The sequence below is a fragment of the Cyanistes caeruleus genome, chromosome 27, assembly GCF_971803275.1.
Source record: "Cyanistes caeruleus chromosome 27, bCyaCae1.hap1.1, whole genome shotgun sequence".
In the NCBI taxonomy this organism is placed as follows: Eukaryota; Metazoa; Chordata; class Aves; order Passeriformes; family Paridae; genus Cyanistes; species Cyanistes caeruleus.
Window position 1 is genome coordinate 3,664,080 of NC_141727.1, and position 14,478 is coordinate 3,678,557.

Here is a 14,478-nt window from a genome sequence, read left to right on the forward strand (position 1 = left end):
CTCTAAATGCAGCACTGCACAATGTTGCTGTGCAGTTTGTCCTGTTTTACTCCAGCTTTGGGAATTCTCAGTTTTGGGAAACATTTCTCCTTTACCCCTAATTCTGTTAGTATAACTTCAGCATAATTCGGAAACCTGAATTAAAATCCTAGAAAAAAACTGGAGTATGATTAGGCAGAAAATAATAATAAAGAGAAAATACTGTGTGTGATATCATAGATTTCCACAGGAATATTAATCTTTTTATGAAAAATCATTGTTTTAAGTAAGATGTTTGAAGAACCAGTTAAAAAATTCAAGTTTCCTGACTCACATGAGCTTGGAAAGTGTGTGTGTTGTTTGTCTGGTGTTATTTTGCAATTAATTGTACAACTAGATAAATTACACTATGCTTTAATGATAGAGAGGCACTGGTATTAATGAAGTAGAAAATACACATCTGAGCACTTGGAAAATGATGCCTGGCTGATTTTTTTTATTTTCTTTTCAATTCTCAGTGCTGCATTTCAATTTGATTTGTTTCTATTTTTGTTTCAAGTCACAATAAAACCAAGGAGACTCATTACCATTGAGTCTGCACTCCACAAAGGGGAATGATCAAAGTTTCTCTCCTATATTTAGAAGTGAAATTTCCACCAGGTGCATTCTGCATTGGGTCGTTTAGGAATTACCACTCACGTCTGCTTTATAAAGTATCTAAACAAAATAAGTATTAGGATTTTTGTATTAAAATGACTATTGAACAATAGTACTAAGAAAATACCAAAAGGCACAAGGATAAAATAAACCTAAAGCAAATATATCCAAGTAATAAACACAGTATTTGGGACTTTTAGTACAGAAGTCTCTGCTTTGGCCTACAATGACGCCAAAAGGGACCCAAGGAATGGGACAGACCCAGTGTGTGCACCCTGCAAGGGCATTTCTTGTCACTATGTCCTGGATGGGATGGTTGTCTCTGCTGTCTGGCTGGAAGTTAATTCTGCTGTGAGGTGATTGCTCTCTCTTTGCTGGCAAACAATGATCTCATAAAAGCTGTTGGGAAAAAGGGAGGACTGGAGTCAGAAAACAAACCCGGGTGGGCCAAAAGGGCTTGAAATCCTTTCCCTTCCCTAGATGGATATCTGCAGTGGGATAGAAGAAAAACATGGAGAAAAGTTGTCTTAACTCTGATAGTGTTGCCTCATTTAAAAAAAAAAAAAATCATGTTGCTGTTGTGTCATTTCACATTTTATAATTCTCCATTAATTACAGTCTCAGTATATACATGTAATTGTTTTCTTCTTGTTGTTTGAGGAAAAAAGACTTGGGCATAGCATTGTTTATTTTAATTATTTTCCCTTGGTTTATTATTTTTATGGGATGTACTACACTCTTTATTCACTAAGGAATGTGGAAATATTTTATTCATGGCTTATCTTTGCCCCCAGTGTGTTGATTGCATCGCTGAGGTGTTTCTCACAAACATGCAGGAATCTGCCTTGAATTTGGAAACCCCGCTGACTTTTTCAGCTTCACCACTCTGTCTCAGGCTGGGTTAGGTACAGGAGTCTCTCAATCTGGGCGGGGAGCAGCTCTGGCATGTGTCTGTAGGGTTTTGTGGGGATAACGGTGATGAATCATCAGTTAATACCTGTCAAACCCAGGTAGTCACAAGAACCCTCCAATATGGCCCGTATCGACTCCCTTCTTGTTCCTCAGCATCTGAATCCCATTAACAGCTGTCAAAATCTGGTAAACTATTTATATGCTTTCACAATTTGTTTAATTGGATAGTTAGGAAATGGCATACAAGAAAAGCTTTCCTTTTTCCTTTTTTTTTTCCCTTTAGTCTGGCTGAACATCTGTAGCATTAGGGGCTCATTATCTCTGAATTGGCACAGCAAATCAGCAGCATCATTAAAATGCCACATTAAGATGATTAAGTTTCTTTGTTACCCAGTTGACTTTTTGCATGTGCTGAGGATTTCACGATTATGACCCCACTCCTTGTAAAACACTTGAGCTACATCACCCTTTCCTGCCGTTGTCTTTAATGGCTTCTGGGTTTTATTCCTTGTGCTCTTCTGATCACTCCTGATAAACTTTGCTTAACAACAGGACAAAACTTATATTTTCTCTTCTGTGTTTGATGCCAGAGTCCAAGATGAAATGGAGAATTTGAGGAGTTTTCCTTCTGAAACACCTTTCTAGAGAAAACATCTAAGAAACAGAAACCCTTCAACTTGCCATAATTATTTGGCTTTCTTGACTTTTTTATTTCTGCATTTTCAGCCTGGAGAAGAGAGGTTGTGTGGCGATGTCAGAGTAGCCATCCGGTATCTGAAGGGACCTAAAAAGAAGCAGAGAGGGCCTCTGCATCAGGAACAGGAGTGACAGGACAAGGGGGAATGGATTTAAGCTGAAAAATGGGAAATTCTTGCTGGATATATGAGAGAAACCCCTCTTGTGAGAGTGAGGAGGCTCTGGGACAGAGCAGCTGTGGCTGCCCCACCCCTGGGAGTGTCCAAGGCCAGGCTGGACAGGGCTTGGACCAACCTGGGAGAGTGGAAGGTGTCCCTGCCCAGGGCAGGAGGTGGGACTGGATGAGCTTTAATGTCCTTCCAACACAAACCCTTTGTGATTCTATCATTTTATAGAGCACACACAAGCACTGTTTGGGTGGTGACTCAGTCTGAAATTGCCACCACATCTTTATTTTGGATTTTTTCCAGAACCCATTGTTTTTACAGTGTTTCAGGTGAAACAAAAATATTACTCTGGAGTATGTCTTTCATCTTGTAATCATCTCCCCAGGAAATGAAACCATGTGCATCAGCCCTAACGCATCACACCAGCACTTTGTTCTTTAAAAGCTGCAGCTTTTTTTTCTCTGTGTATATTAACTCTATTAACTGCCTCAAGAAAAATAGCTCCCTGGCTTGGACTCCATGAATGCTTTTTTTTCTCTTACAACCTCTTTACTTGCCTAATAGAAGACATGATAGCACTTATTTTTACCACTGTGGGAACTTTGTTAGTGTTTTTAGGGATAATTGTGTTTTTCTTCAGTTAAATTTCCCTATTCTACATGAAGTCACAGCTTCCTTCCTTTTGATTAAGGCAGACCAGCCTGGAAACTCCCTGATCTAATAAAATATGTTGATATGATTTTTAAGTGACAGATACAAACCTTCCACACAGCTGCCAATCTCCTGATCACATGGTATTCCCTGTACATGCCAGTACAGAGAAAAGTCAGGACTGAAAAAGTAATCTGGTGGCTCCAGACTCTGCAATCACAGTTAATTTTAGTTCAAACTATACCAAGCCATTTTTTCCTCAGACTGCTTTGCACAAAAGCTGTCTCCTGTCTGGCTGTCAGGAAGTGAAACAGCTTCTAAACCATAACAGGTGAAAAAATCCCAACCCTTCTAATTTGAATCAAAAAAGCCTCTTCCCTTCTCCTGGTCCAAATCATCAGAAGGTGAATTTTTCTGTGGAAATCCTTTAAATACCTACAGGAAAACACTGCCATGGACAGCCTCAACAAGCCCCCATTTTTTGCAGAGGCAGTGATGGAAAAGCCTTGATCAAAACTCAGGTGCATCCTCCTGTGTTACTACAAGGAAGCACCAGCTTTACGTGCAGTATTGAAACTGCAGAGCTCATTATTTTCCATGGTGGAATCAAGCTGATTTTCCCAGTCTGCACCGGTCCCCAAGGATGTGTCATGGGGGGCTCAAACCAGCACCCACACCATGCCACACAGACCCTGGTACAGCTCTGGAGCTGTGAGCCAAGAACTGTGAGAAAGAGCAGCAAAAGTCACAGAATCCTCCATTGGAGGTCACAGCTCGGCCTCCACTGCTGAACAACAGCGTGTGATGCAGACAAAAGGTGAGACGTTAAGTAGAAAGTGGGAATTGAAATTGTTTCTGAAAGCACCAACAAGGTGCAGCTGCACTGGGTACTTCCTTTTACCATGCTGGGCAGGATGTAGCAAATTATTTTGGAACGGCTTCCTTTTGAGAGGGAAAAAAACAACCAACCAACCAACCAACCAAAAAAGCTGCTTTTTTTTTTTTTCTGGAAAAAGGATGGGTGTTGAAATCTGCCTTCAGCAACTGGCAATCTTTTTTTCTTTGGAATGATGGAAATGGTAGTATAAACTAATTTTGAAGGAGTCTTGATAGCAAGATCACCCTCATACCCTTGGACATGGAGTTGGCAGCAGATGGCACCTGCAGAGGAAGCCTTGTTTTTGTGGAAGCAGGAATCCATGGGATGTGAAGGATCCAGAAAGGAATACAGCCCATTTTGGGGTGAATCTGGAGCTCCCTCTGACCCTCTTAGCAAACACCTAAACCCCCTTGAGCTCATCCAGGATGGAGGCTGTAAGTCCCAATAGCAAAATGGAAATATTTTCCTGGATAGAGGATAAAAACACACAGTGTGGGAGAAAACCCCATTCTTCCATCAATATCCCCACCCAAGGAGAGCACAAGAGGGATCTCAGAGTTTTCCACACTACTGTGGAGTCTTGTGTAGGACAAAGAAACCATCACCCTCTTATTTCCCACAGCTCAGCCCAAAGTCAGACAGTTTGGCAGGGTTTAATACAACCAGTTAGGACAGAGGAGTGATTTTCTCCCTAAAATGTAGCTGAGAATTTTGATTTCATGAAAGTTTAGGTTGCCAGATCTTTCTTTTTCAACGTTGCTTTTATGTCACCACCTCATTTTCACTGCCACCCATTGTTTGTTCTCGGCATTTGATGTGGTTTATTACTCAGAACCAGAGCTAATACATATTCAGCAGTTCATGTTCTGTACTTTGGAGAAAGGCAAGTGATTCAGTGCCGGATTGAACTGTCTAACCCTCGGCTGGAGGGAGGAGCAGGTGGCCAGAGAACAAGACTTTCAAACAGGAAGCCATGTGGTGCATCTCATGGCACTTGTCTTCACTGGGTAGCTTGAGGCACGACTTGAGTTTCTACCTTAGTCTGTCCCTCCTCAGAGAATCACGGAATGGCTTCGGTTGGAAGGACCTTAAAGCTCATCCAGTCTCACCCCCTGCCCTGGGCAGGGACACCTGCCACTCTCCCAGGCTGCTCCAAGCCCCATCCACCCTGGCCTTGGGTACTTCCAGGGATCCAGGAACAGCCACAGCTTCTCTGGGCAACTGTGCCAGGGACCCCCACCCTCACAAACAGGAATTTCTTCCATATACCCAACCTCAATTTTCCCTTTTTCACCTTAAAGCCATCCCCTCTTGTCCTGTCACTCCAGCTTATGATGAATTGTCCCTCTCTGGCTGCCTTGTGACCCCTTGGGACACTGAAAGGTGCTGCGAGGTCTCCACAAAACCTTCTCTTCTCCAGGCTGAACAGCCCCAACTTTCTCAGTCTGCTTTAAACAGAAAAATAATTGTCCTGGTAATTATTAAGGATTTTAATGGAAGTGCTGGTAGTGTTGGAGATAATTGTGGAAAGGAAATTCATCACCCTAAGTTGGGAATCATCAGCTGTTTATAGAGTGTGCTTGCATTTTTACTGTGTTAGTAAATCATTAGCTGCCTGTTACATCCACCTTGGTCACAGAGCTGCATTCATTTAAGCAATGCCTCTGGATTCCTCTGGACTGACTACAGCTCCAGGAACCTGTTTGAAGGCCATGGATGCTGATCTTCAGGAGGCATCAGGCTCTTTGCAACATCCTCACAAAATTACTTCAGGCATTTCTGGGATACATTTATCTATCAGGAAACCCTTACCCTGCCTCTGCTAGTTTTACTCACATAGTTAATCAAGATAATCAACAGCTCCTCACACATCTGAGAGCTATGGACAAAAATTGTGATTTGCAAGTGAAAATTAGGATTATTGATTAGGGTGAGAATCTATTAATGGGAAAAATGGGAGTCCTACACTGATCAGACATATTTCCTGGGCTGGTTCCAAGCATCAGAGGTTCCACAAGAAGGTATAAGTTATAAGATATAATTACTCTTTTTAATTTGTGTCTTTCTGTATTTCCAATTCACAGAAACAACCTGAAATCTTGATTTCTATAAAAATAATTGTGAGTGGTGTGAAAAAATGTTTTCTTTTGAATCCTGGCTAGTAATCTCAGGAGATGTTTGTACTGTATTGTACTTTCATAATCTGTAGAAGGAAATTCTCCATCAAAGGTAATTACCAGGCAGGTTAATTGCTTTCAAGGGTTATCTCACTGAACACTAAGTGCACTTGGCCAGTGAAGTTTTACATCTCCATTTCTTCATCTGTATATTTCAATAAAACTTTTAGAAAGATTAATACTGCCTTTTTATATAAAATTTTATGCATTTTTTCCCTAAGGTACTTCACTGTGAATAAGATTACCCTTTTTTCATTCCTGTGCTTTGTTTTACCTGCAGATAATGTGATTAAAGTGAAAGGTGAATACACTGAAAGAGAGGAGAGTGTTTTAAATTCCGAGCCTATGGAAAACCTGGAAGAATCCGAGCTGCCTTACACATATCCCAGAGAATATAACGAATATGAGAGCATTAAACTGGAAAGACACTCGGGTTCATATGACAACGTCAGGCCAGCTAGTGGAAAGATGAATTGTGATATCTGTGGATTAGCCTGCATTAGCCTCAATGTCTTGATGGTTCATAAGCGTAGCCACACTGGTAAATATCCCTCTGTTGTTCTTGTAAGAGCTGAGTACTGCAAAGATGATAATTTTTAATCTTGACTAGTTATTTTTAAAAAAGGATACCAAAATCAGGGTTTCCTTGTTCCATCCTTGATGCCACATGTGATCTTTATCAAGTTACTCACTGTTCTGTGCCTCACTTTACCCATCTTTCTTATTGGGACTGAATATTATTAAAAGCAAGTTGGTGAGGCATTTTAAGAATTTTGGATGAAAGGCACTATGTAATGCAGTATTTCTGGCACAAAGCAAAAGCTAATTTGGTTTTGTGCTGCCATTTTCAGTCTGTGTATAAATTTTCCTGTGTGCCATACTTTGGCAACAAACCAATGAGCATCTTAAGTTTCAGCCTGCAGTATGATAAGACTTTTTTCCCTTCTAAAAATTGCTGGCTTGTTGGAATCAGCCTCCTCTGGAGTGCTTCTTTCCATGGAAGAACTGTGCAGTGCTTTCCATAGTCCTACATATGTTACAAGCAGCTCTGACAACAGGGCTGCACCTCCCTCCCACTGAAGTCACACTCTGTGTGTTTCTATAGAAAGAAATCGATCCAATATCTCATTCTTTCCTCTTCCCAAAAGGCAGAGGACAGCATGATACCCACGTAACCATTAAATGTCCTTTTCTGTATGTCATTTTAAGGTGAACGGCCATTCCAGTGTAATCAGTGCGGAGCTTCCTTTACTCAGAAGGGAAACCTCCTCCGCCACATTAAACTACACACAGGGGAAAAACCTTTTAAGTGTCACCTGTGCAGTTATGCCTGCCAAAGGAGGGATGCGCTTACGGGTCACTTAAGGACACATTCTGGTAAGTGACTTCACAGGCACTCCATGTGTTTTGGATGTGTGTCACTGGGACACTCGGTGTGGAAATTACAGTCAGCAAGGTTTGCTCAGCCTGTGAAAGGCTCAACACAGAGCAGTGACCACTCACTGGTGTTCCTGGAAGCAGCTCGGGACTGGCTCTGCTCTTGGTGCAGAGAGAGGGGCCACGGGAATCCACGTCACAGCCCACAAACCTGCTTGCACAAATAACACCATGGTATTTCCACAGAATCACAGAATCATTTTGGTTGGAAAAGACCTCCAAGATCATCAAGTCCAACCTTTGACTCATCACCACCTTGTCAGCTCATTTTCATATGAGTGGAGCTGGCTGTGCCAGCAAGCTCTGAATTTGAGGACAGTGTGAGAAACGCTTTGCTGGGACTTCCTCCCATCCCAGGAGGAAAATCCCAGGAGCATAATCGCAGGCAGATGACTATTGCCACCTGACTGTGGTGTAGTGCCTTTCATCTCGATCTCTTAAAATGCTCAATAAATGTTTCTTCTCAAGCCTGGTAGGGTGTTCTGTCCATTTCACAGATGGGGAAATGGAGGCACAGAGCTGAGGTGACTTGGATATCAAGTCAGATATAACTCCATCTTAGCTGCCTCAGTTCTGCAGGAGCCAGGTTGTGCTTGCCCTTGAATTTGTCTGTATCCTGTGTTCTACATGGGCTCAGAAAGAAAACCTTGATTCTAAATGATAGATGTTATCTCTGCACTGCACTGTACAGAAAAAAATTCAACCTCACAAAGAATCAAAGTAAAAAATGAGCTTATCTGCCAAGGATAAATGAGATTCTGATTTAATCAAGACCAGCAGTGCGGAGCTGTCCCCCACCAGTACAGTGCTATAACCATCACGCTTCAAGCAAGACAGTGTTTTAGTGGTCCCTTGTGGTTATTTTAATTCTTTTATTGTTTCTTTTTCTAGTGGAGAAGCCATACAAGTGTGAGTTTTGTGGAAGGAGCTACAAGCAGAGGAGCTCATTAGAGGAGCACAAGGAGCGGTGCCGGACTTACCTGCAGAACGCTGGCATGTGTGAGGCTGGTGAGTTTATCACATTACAGTGGTTTTGGGGTTTTGGTACATTACAGGGCTTATAAAAGGGCATCTGGTGAGCTGTTAACCCACAGCCTGGGAACAGCTTTTCCTACACTCCCTTTCAGTAACCTGAGGGGCTACAGCAGTCTAAAGGGGCTGGTTCATCGTAGCCCTCAGGCGGGTAGTTAGAGAATGCTTTTATTTTAATCACCTTTTTCTTTAACAGTTACTTTGTGTAAAACATCTAAAATACCTTGTACCTAGCATTTCTGGAGGTGATGCTCAGTGAGTTAAATTATTCCTACATTAATGCTGTTGTGTGGGTCATTTCACAGGATGAGTTGTTGACAACTGTTGTTCCTGTCTCGGTGTGTTTGATGATTTTTTTCTTTAGAATAAGAACTGTTAGAATTTGCAGCAGTTTGGCCTGGATGCAGGGCAAGAAAAGGCAGTGGTATCCCAAAAATCACTGATAGATCAACTTAGGAGGGAGTGAGAGGTAAAGGGCTGCTTTGAGTATAGAGCTGCCTTTGGAAAAGATGAAACATATCAAAACATGTTTTTTTCTTATTTTCCATTTGGCAATCTCAGTGCTGTGGTTCCAAAATACTTTGGTGAAAAGTAATTACCATAATCTTTGTTTCTGCTTTACCTGAACTGTTCAAATCCTAAAATGAACTGTCTGATTTGAGTCTCACAGCACACCAGTAAGTCAAGAAAAAAAATTGCTCTTCCCATTCAGAGTCAGGGCATTGCTGTGGCCTCCCAAGGGATTCTATGACTGATTTAAGCAGAGCTGAGGCTACAATTTCAGAATTCAGGCTCCCATCTTTTGCTATGCAGCCTTGATAAAACACCAAATAATGGAAACATGGAATCACAGCAGGTTGGGGTTAGAAAGGACTTTGAAGATCATCCAGTGCCCCCCCTTGCCATGAGCAGGGACACTTTGCACTGGGCCAGGTTCCTCCAAGCCTTGTCCATCCTGGCTTTGGACACTTCCAGGGATCCAGGGGCAGCCACAGCTTCTCTTGGCACCCTGTGCCAGGGCCTGACCACCCTCACAGGGAGGAATTTCCTCCTAATAACTCTACCAATAACAGTAAGAACAAGATTCTGCAGGAATCATCACAAGCCAGGCCTGTAAATCAGTGTGAAGAGCCATTGGTATGTGATGAAAACCTTGGGTACAGGAATCCCTACGTTGTGCAGAGTGAGTAAGTTGGTGTTTCAGGCTTTGTGACACACACAGGAAGCCTCCCAGAGAACCATGATTTAACAAAGTGTTTCACAGAGTTTTTTAATAGTTTTATAGTTTTATAGTTTTGTCAGCAAGTGACATATTTCTTAGAGCATTAGTTAAAAGTAACTGGTTATCAGCTGATCAGCAAATGTTGGGTTTTGTGAGAACCCTTACGCATTGTAACTGTGGTTTGTGTTACAGTACACACTCACATCATGGCAATCACCCAACATGTCCACCCGTGAAAATGGAAAACATGAGACCTGCTGCAGGTTTCTGCTTTTGAAACTGTTCTCATGGTTTAGATGCATTTCAGAATAGCAATATTTCCCCCTTCCCCCAAGCCTGTGGTGCAGTCCTTGCTGCAGCAGTGCAGGGAGCCTTAACTGATCACAGGGAATGTAAATTCCCAGTGTGCCAAGAGGTGGCTGCTCCCCTGCCTTGGAGACCTTCACACCCTTACATGTACTGTGGTGTTGTTAGGGAAGTAGGAAATTTTATGAAAAATGGGAATTCCTGGGGCATTTCCATCCAATTCCCTGGAATCAACAGGATGTTGGGTGACAGAACCAGGGAGAGGGAAAGCTGGAAAGACTCTCAGGAGGTCATTTGCTTCATTCTGGGCTTTTTTTTTTCCCTAAGTGTAGCACTTTGCATTTCTGTTTGGTAAACATCCTCTTTCCATTACTGACCCTTTCCCTACTTCTTTGCATCACTTTGAATTTTGGTGTTTTTCTGGATTCCCCTCAAGCTCCTCAAGCAGGTCTGGTGGAAAGTGTCCCAGTCCGTGGCAGGAGGGTGGAACTGGCTGACCTTTAAGGTCCTTTCCAACTCAAACCATTCTATGACTGGTTTTTGGAATTTTAGGATTCTCACATGGAGCCATCTTTAGTTACAAAAGTACTCTACACACCATCATTCCTAACTGATTAAAATATTTAAAAGCATCAGGACAGTAGTAACCATTCTAGTTGCTTTTCAGCGCTATGTTTGCATGTTCCAAATGTGGAAATATTTCTAAAAGTTTCATGTAACAATCTAGTTGGAGCATTGTCCCTGATAACCATCTCTCACATTGCTCTCATTGCAAAATCACCCAGCTCAGTTCCACTCTCCCTTCCCGAGTGACCACACAGAGATGCTACAGGAAGCAATGCTTCTAATTTCAGCTTTGTACTTGAGGGCTTTGCTAACAATATCTGCACATTCTACTAAAAATTCTGCTCACATTGGTTGGTGTGGCAGAAACCACACTATGGGAACGGCTCAGTGCTGGTGTGTGCTTGGGGCTGGGACAGCAGCTGCTCTCTCTCCAGCTGCAGGATGACATGGTGGCCCAGAGATGGATGTCCCATCCTTGGAAGCGTTCTAGGCCAGGTTGGACAGGGTTTGGAAAAAGCTGGGCTAGAGGAAGGTGTCCCTGCCCACGGCAGGGAGGTGGTACAAGGTGATCCTTAAGGTCCTTCCCAAGCCAAACCACGCAGTGAACCCATGATGGCCAAGGGACTGTTTGGAGAGGTGGCTCCTCACCCAGCACTCACAAGACAACATAAAGAGTCCTCCATAAGGGATAATTCACAGTGGCAGGGAAATGATCCTCTGGAAGTGTTTTGTGCAAGCAGGATTACACCTGAAATGCACACTGAGACAGGCAGCAGCACTGGGAGCAGCAGAGAGACCTCTTGTGGGGGTGAGGGATGACCATCCTCAGCCTGGTGCTGGCTGAGCAGGAGAGGGACACCCAGCTTTAAAAGTGGTGAGATCAACCCCATCTGTGTACAAATAAAATTCCATAATTAGGAGCTCAACTTCACATGTAATTCCAGAGTCACTGATCAGATCTAACCAAGGGGATTTATTGGAGCTGCAGAGTTTCTTACAGCTGCCTCAGAGGGATTTTTTGCTTTCTGACCCTGCAGCTGAGCCATCAGATCCCTGAGCTGGCAGGATAACCCAAGATCCCAGGCTGCTGTACATTGGAATTCTGGATTTTCTCTATTTGTTTTTTTCTCAGTGTAATTTTCAGCAAAGCACTTGACCATTTCTCTTAGTCCAGCCTGAATTTTATTTTTAGATCCATGTTATAGTGACATAATTAGTTATTTAAATCATCATGTGCAATGGAATCATCCAGAGGGAGGATAACTGAAAAAGGACACAGGGCGTGATTACATCTCTGTATTTGAGAAGTCTTTAGAGAATTTGGAGTGATTAAAAAAAGTTTCTTAAATGCTAAATATTATTCTTGGATCATTTAACATGTGATCCAGAAGAAAAAGTTGGATGAGACAATTTCCAGTTAGTTTCTGGGTACAGAGAGAAGTGTTGTGGGTGAGAACCTGTATAACCACCTCTATCTTACTGGGAGCAGACACTGTTTCCCTAAGGCTGGGTTGTGAAAATGTCATCAAAGACCTTTTGTGGCCCACAAATAGAGATTATTTTTTCTTTAGGAAAAAATAGCCAGTAGCAAGGAGTCTAAAATCTAAATGTGAAAGCAAAGACCCTCAGCATTAAAATGAAAGGGCAGAGAACCATGAAGCTGCGAGATTGATTCTACAGAAGTCCCAGAACATGTTATATAGGTCAATAGTTACTGTCTCTGCAGATCTCCTCTGAGGAAAGGCTCTGTTATCCCTGCAGGAAGCCCTTGTCTGCCCTCCTGACATTAATTTAACAATTAAAGTTCCCTTGGTGGCACATAAATAACGTTGACAAGTCATCCCTGATGTGCTACATGCAGCTTCCAGTGTGCTCCTGGGGCTGGGAGGGCTGAGAGCAGCCCTGCTCTGGGTCCTGCCAGGATAGGGGAAAACCTCAGAAAATGTGGAATTAAAGCTTTACTAGAGCAACCCACGGGTCCTCAGAGGGCAACTCCTGAAGGTGAAGACTGAGAAAAAGAGGAACTAGAACAACAAAATCAGAAAAACAAAGAGCTGGCAGGGACCAGGGAGCTGCGCTCATGATATGGGTGAACTATGTGTTCTTTCTTTTTTCTTTACAAAGAAAAAAATACATTTTTGAATATACAGCACCATATTTTGTTCAGTGTTGTTGGGGTTTTTAAAATTTAGATTACCATTGTTAATGAGTTGTGCAATGATCCAGCCATGATTATGAGGTTTGGGGTTGGGGGTAGTTCAAACCTTGCACTACAGTCATCTAAAGTTAATATAAAGATGCATATTCCAGGCTTTGGATCATGAGAATTAAACTGAAGTCCTGAAATTAAAAACCCTATAGTTTTCAAAACCAAACTAGAGCTTCTGGCCCAAGCCCAAGCAGGTGATTACACTCTACCTCTCTCCCTTCCCCTCAAAGTGTCACTTTAACCTCGTGTTTTGTCTCACTTCGGGCAGCTCTTACATCGTGTCTGGGTATTTCATGCTGGGAGAAGAGATGAATATATTTATGGGAACCTCCAAGCACACTGGAATAATTTGGAATAAAACTGAGACTAGAAGAGCAGTGTGTTATTACCTTCAAGGCACTTCATGCCCTGCACAGGGCTGGCTGCCACGTACATCCCAAGGTTCCAGGGCTGTGACCAAGTGCAGCCAGGCTCTGTTATCCCATCCTCCCTGACTCATATTTGTAGCCGGTGTTTGTGGCACCAAGAACCTCTGAAACACTTGACGTTTACAAACTGCTGAACAAACATGAACAAATAGTTCTGGCTGAGGTTTGGTGAGTCATGGTTTGTGCTGACTGAAACTCATGTTATCAGGAGCAGTACTGACAAACAGGTACAGAGGACGGACTGAAACGCTCAGGGAAAGGCTGCACAGAGCTGGGAAGGATGAAGCTGCACTTTCAGCACTTGCTCTACTGGGCAAACAGAAGTTCAAGTCTGATACTTAATAAATCTGTATTTAGCAGGACTAAGTGATATCAAAGTGTTCCTATCGCTTTCCTCTGGCACTGCTTAGGTTATGCTCCATATATTCAGGGAGATCTCGTTTTGGCCTACCAGTGCCTTAAGGGGTTTATAAAAAGGAGGCAGAAGGATTTTCTTTTACATGCAGAGAGTGACAGGAGAAGGGACAATGGTTTTAGACTGACAGAGGACAGGGTTGGATGGGATGTTAGGAAGAAATTCTTCTCTGGGAGGGTGGTGAGGTCCTGGCACAGTTGCCCAGAGGCTGTGACTGTCTCATCCCTGGAAATGTCCAAGGCCAGGATGGATGGGGCTTGGAGCAACTTGGGAGAGTGGAAGGTGTTCCTGCCCATGGCAATGGGAGGCACTGGATGATCTTCAAGGTCTTTTCCAACTCAAATCATTGCATGTTTCCACGATTCTATGTTTACCTATGTTGGTGTATGTACAGAAACACAGCAACCAGGGCTCTATCACAGCGAGATCCAACCTTTCATACCACCTTGGGAAAGTAAATCACCCCTCATTGTCCTCAGCCTGTAGATCCCAACTCCTACAGGCTTGGGCAGTCCATTAAGACGTGTCCAGTCCTCAGCACAGTGATCCCTGGTACTCCCAGCAATGAGTTTACTCTTTATTATAATTTCTGACATAGAAGTACCAGGTCAGATGGGTGCTGCTGAGGTGTGAGCAGGGTTTGGGGGGAAGCCACAGCAGTTACGATCAGTATTAGTGTGGTAGTAGCGAGATGAGGTGGCAGCTCTCCAGCTCAAGGCCTCTGCAGCCTCCAGGAGCAGAGA

The 14,478-nt window shown here is 43.0% G+C and overlaps 1 protein-coding gene across 50 annotated transcripts in view; it reads left to right on the forward strand.

Annotated features, from left to right (window-relative positions):
- IKZF3 (IKAROS family zinc finger 3) overlaps positions 1–14,478 on the forward strand; it is a 38,049-nt gene that overhangs the window by 16,498 nt on the left and 7,073 nt on the right. For 33 of the 50 annotated variants that reach the window (XM_086864564.1, XM_023942682.2, XM_086864571.1 and 30 more), the window contains 3 exons: positions 6,400–6,660; positions 7,329–7,496; positions 8,448–8,564. In XM_086864564.1, coding sequence (XP_086720690.1) covers positions 6,400–6,660; positions 7,329–7,496; positions 8,448–8,564 — 546 coding nt within the window. The remainder of the gene's footprint in view (positions 1–6,399; positions 6,661–7,328; positions 7,497–8,447; positions 8,565–14,478) is intronic. The other 17 variants (XM_086864552.1, XM_086864560.1, XM_086864573.1 and 14 more) reach the window with 1 other exon arrangement.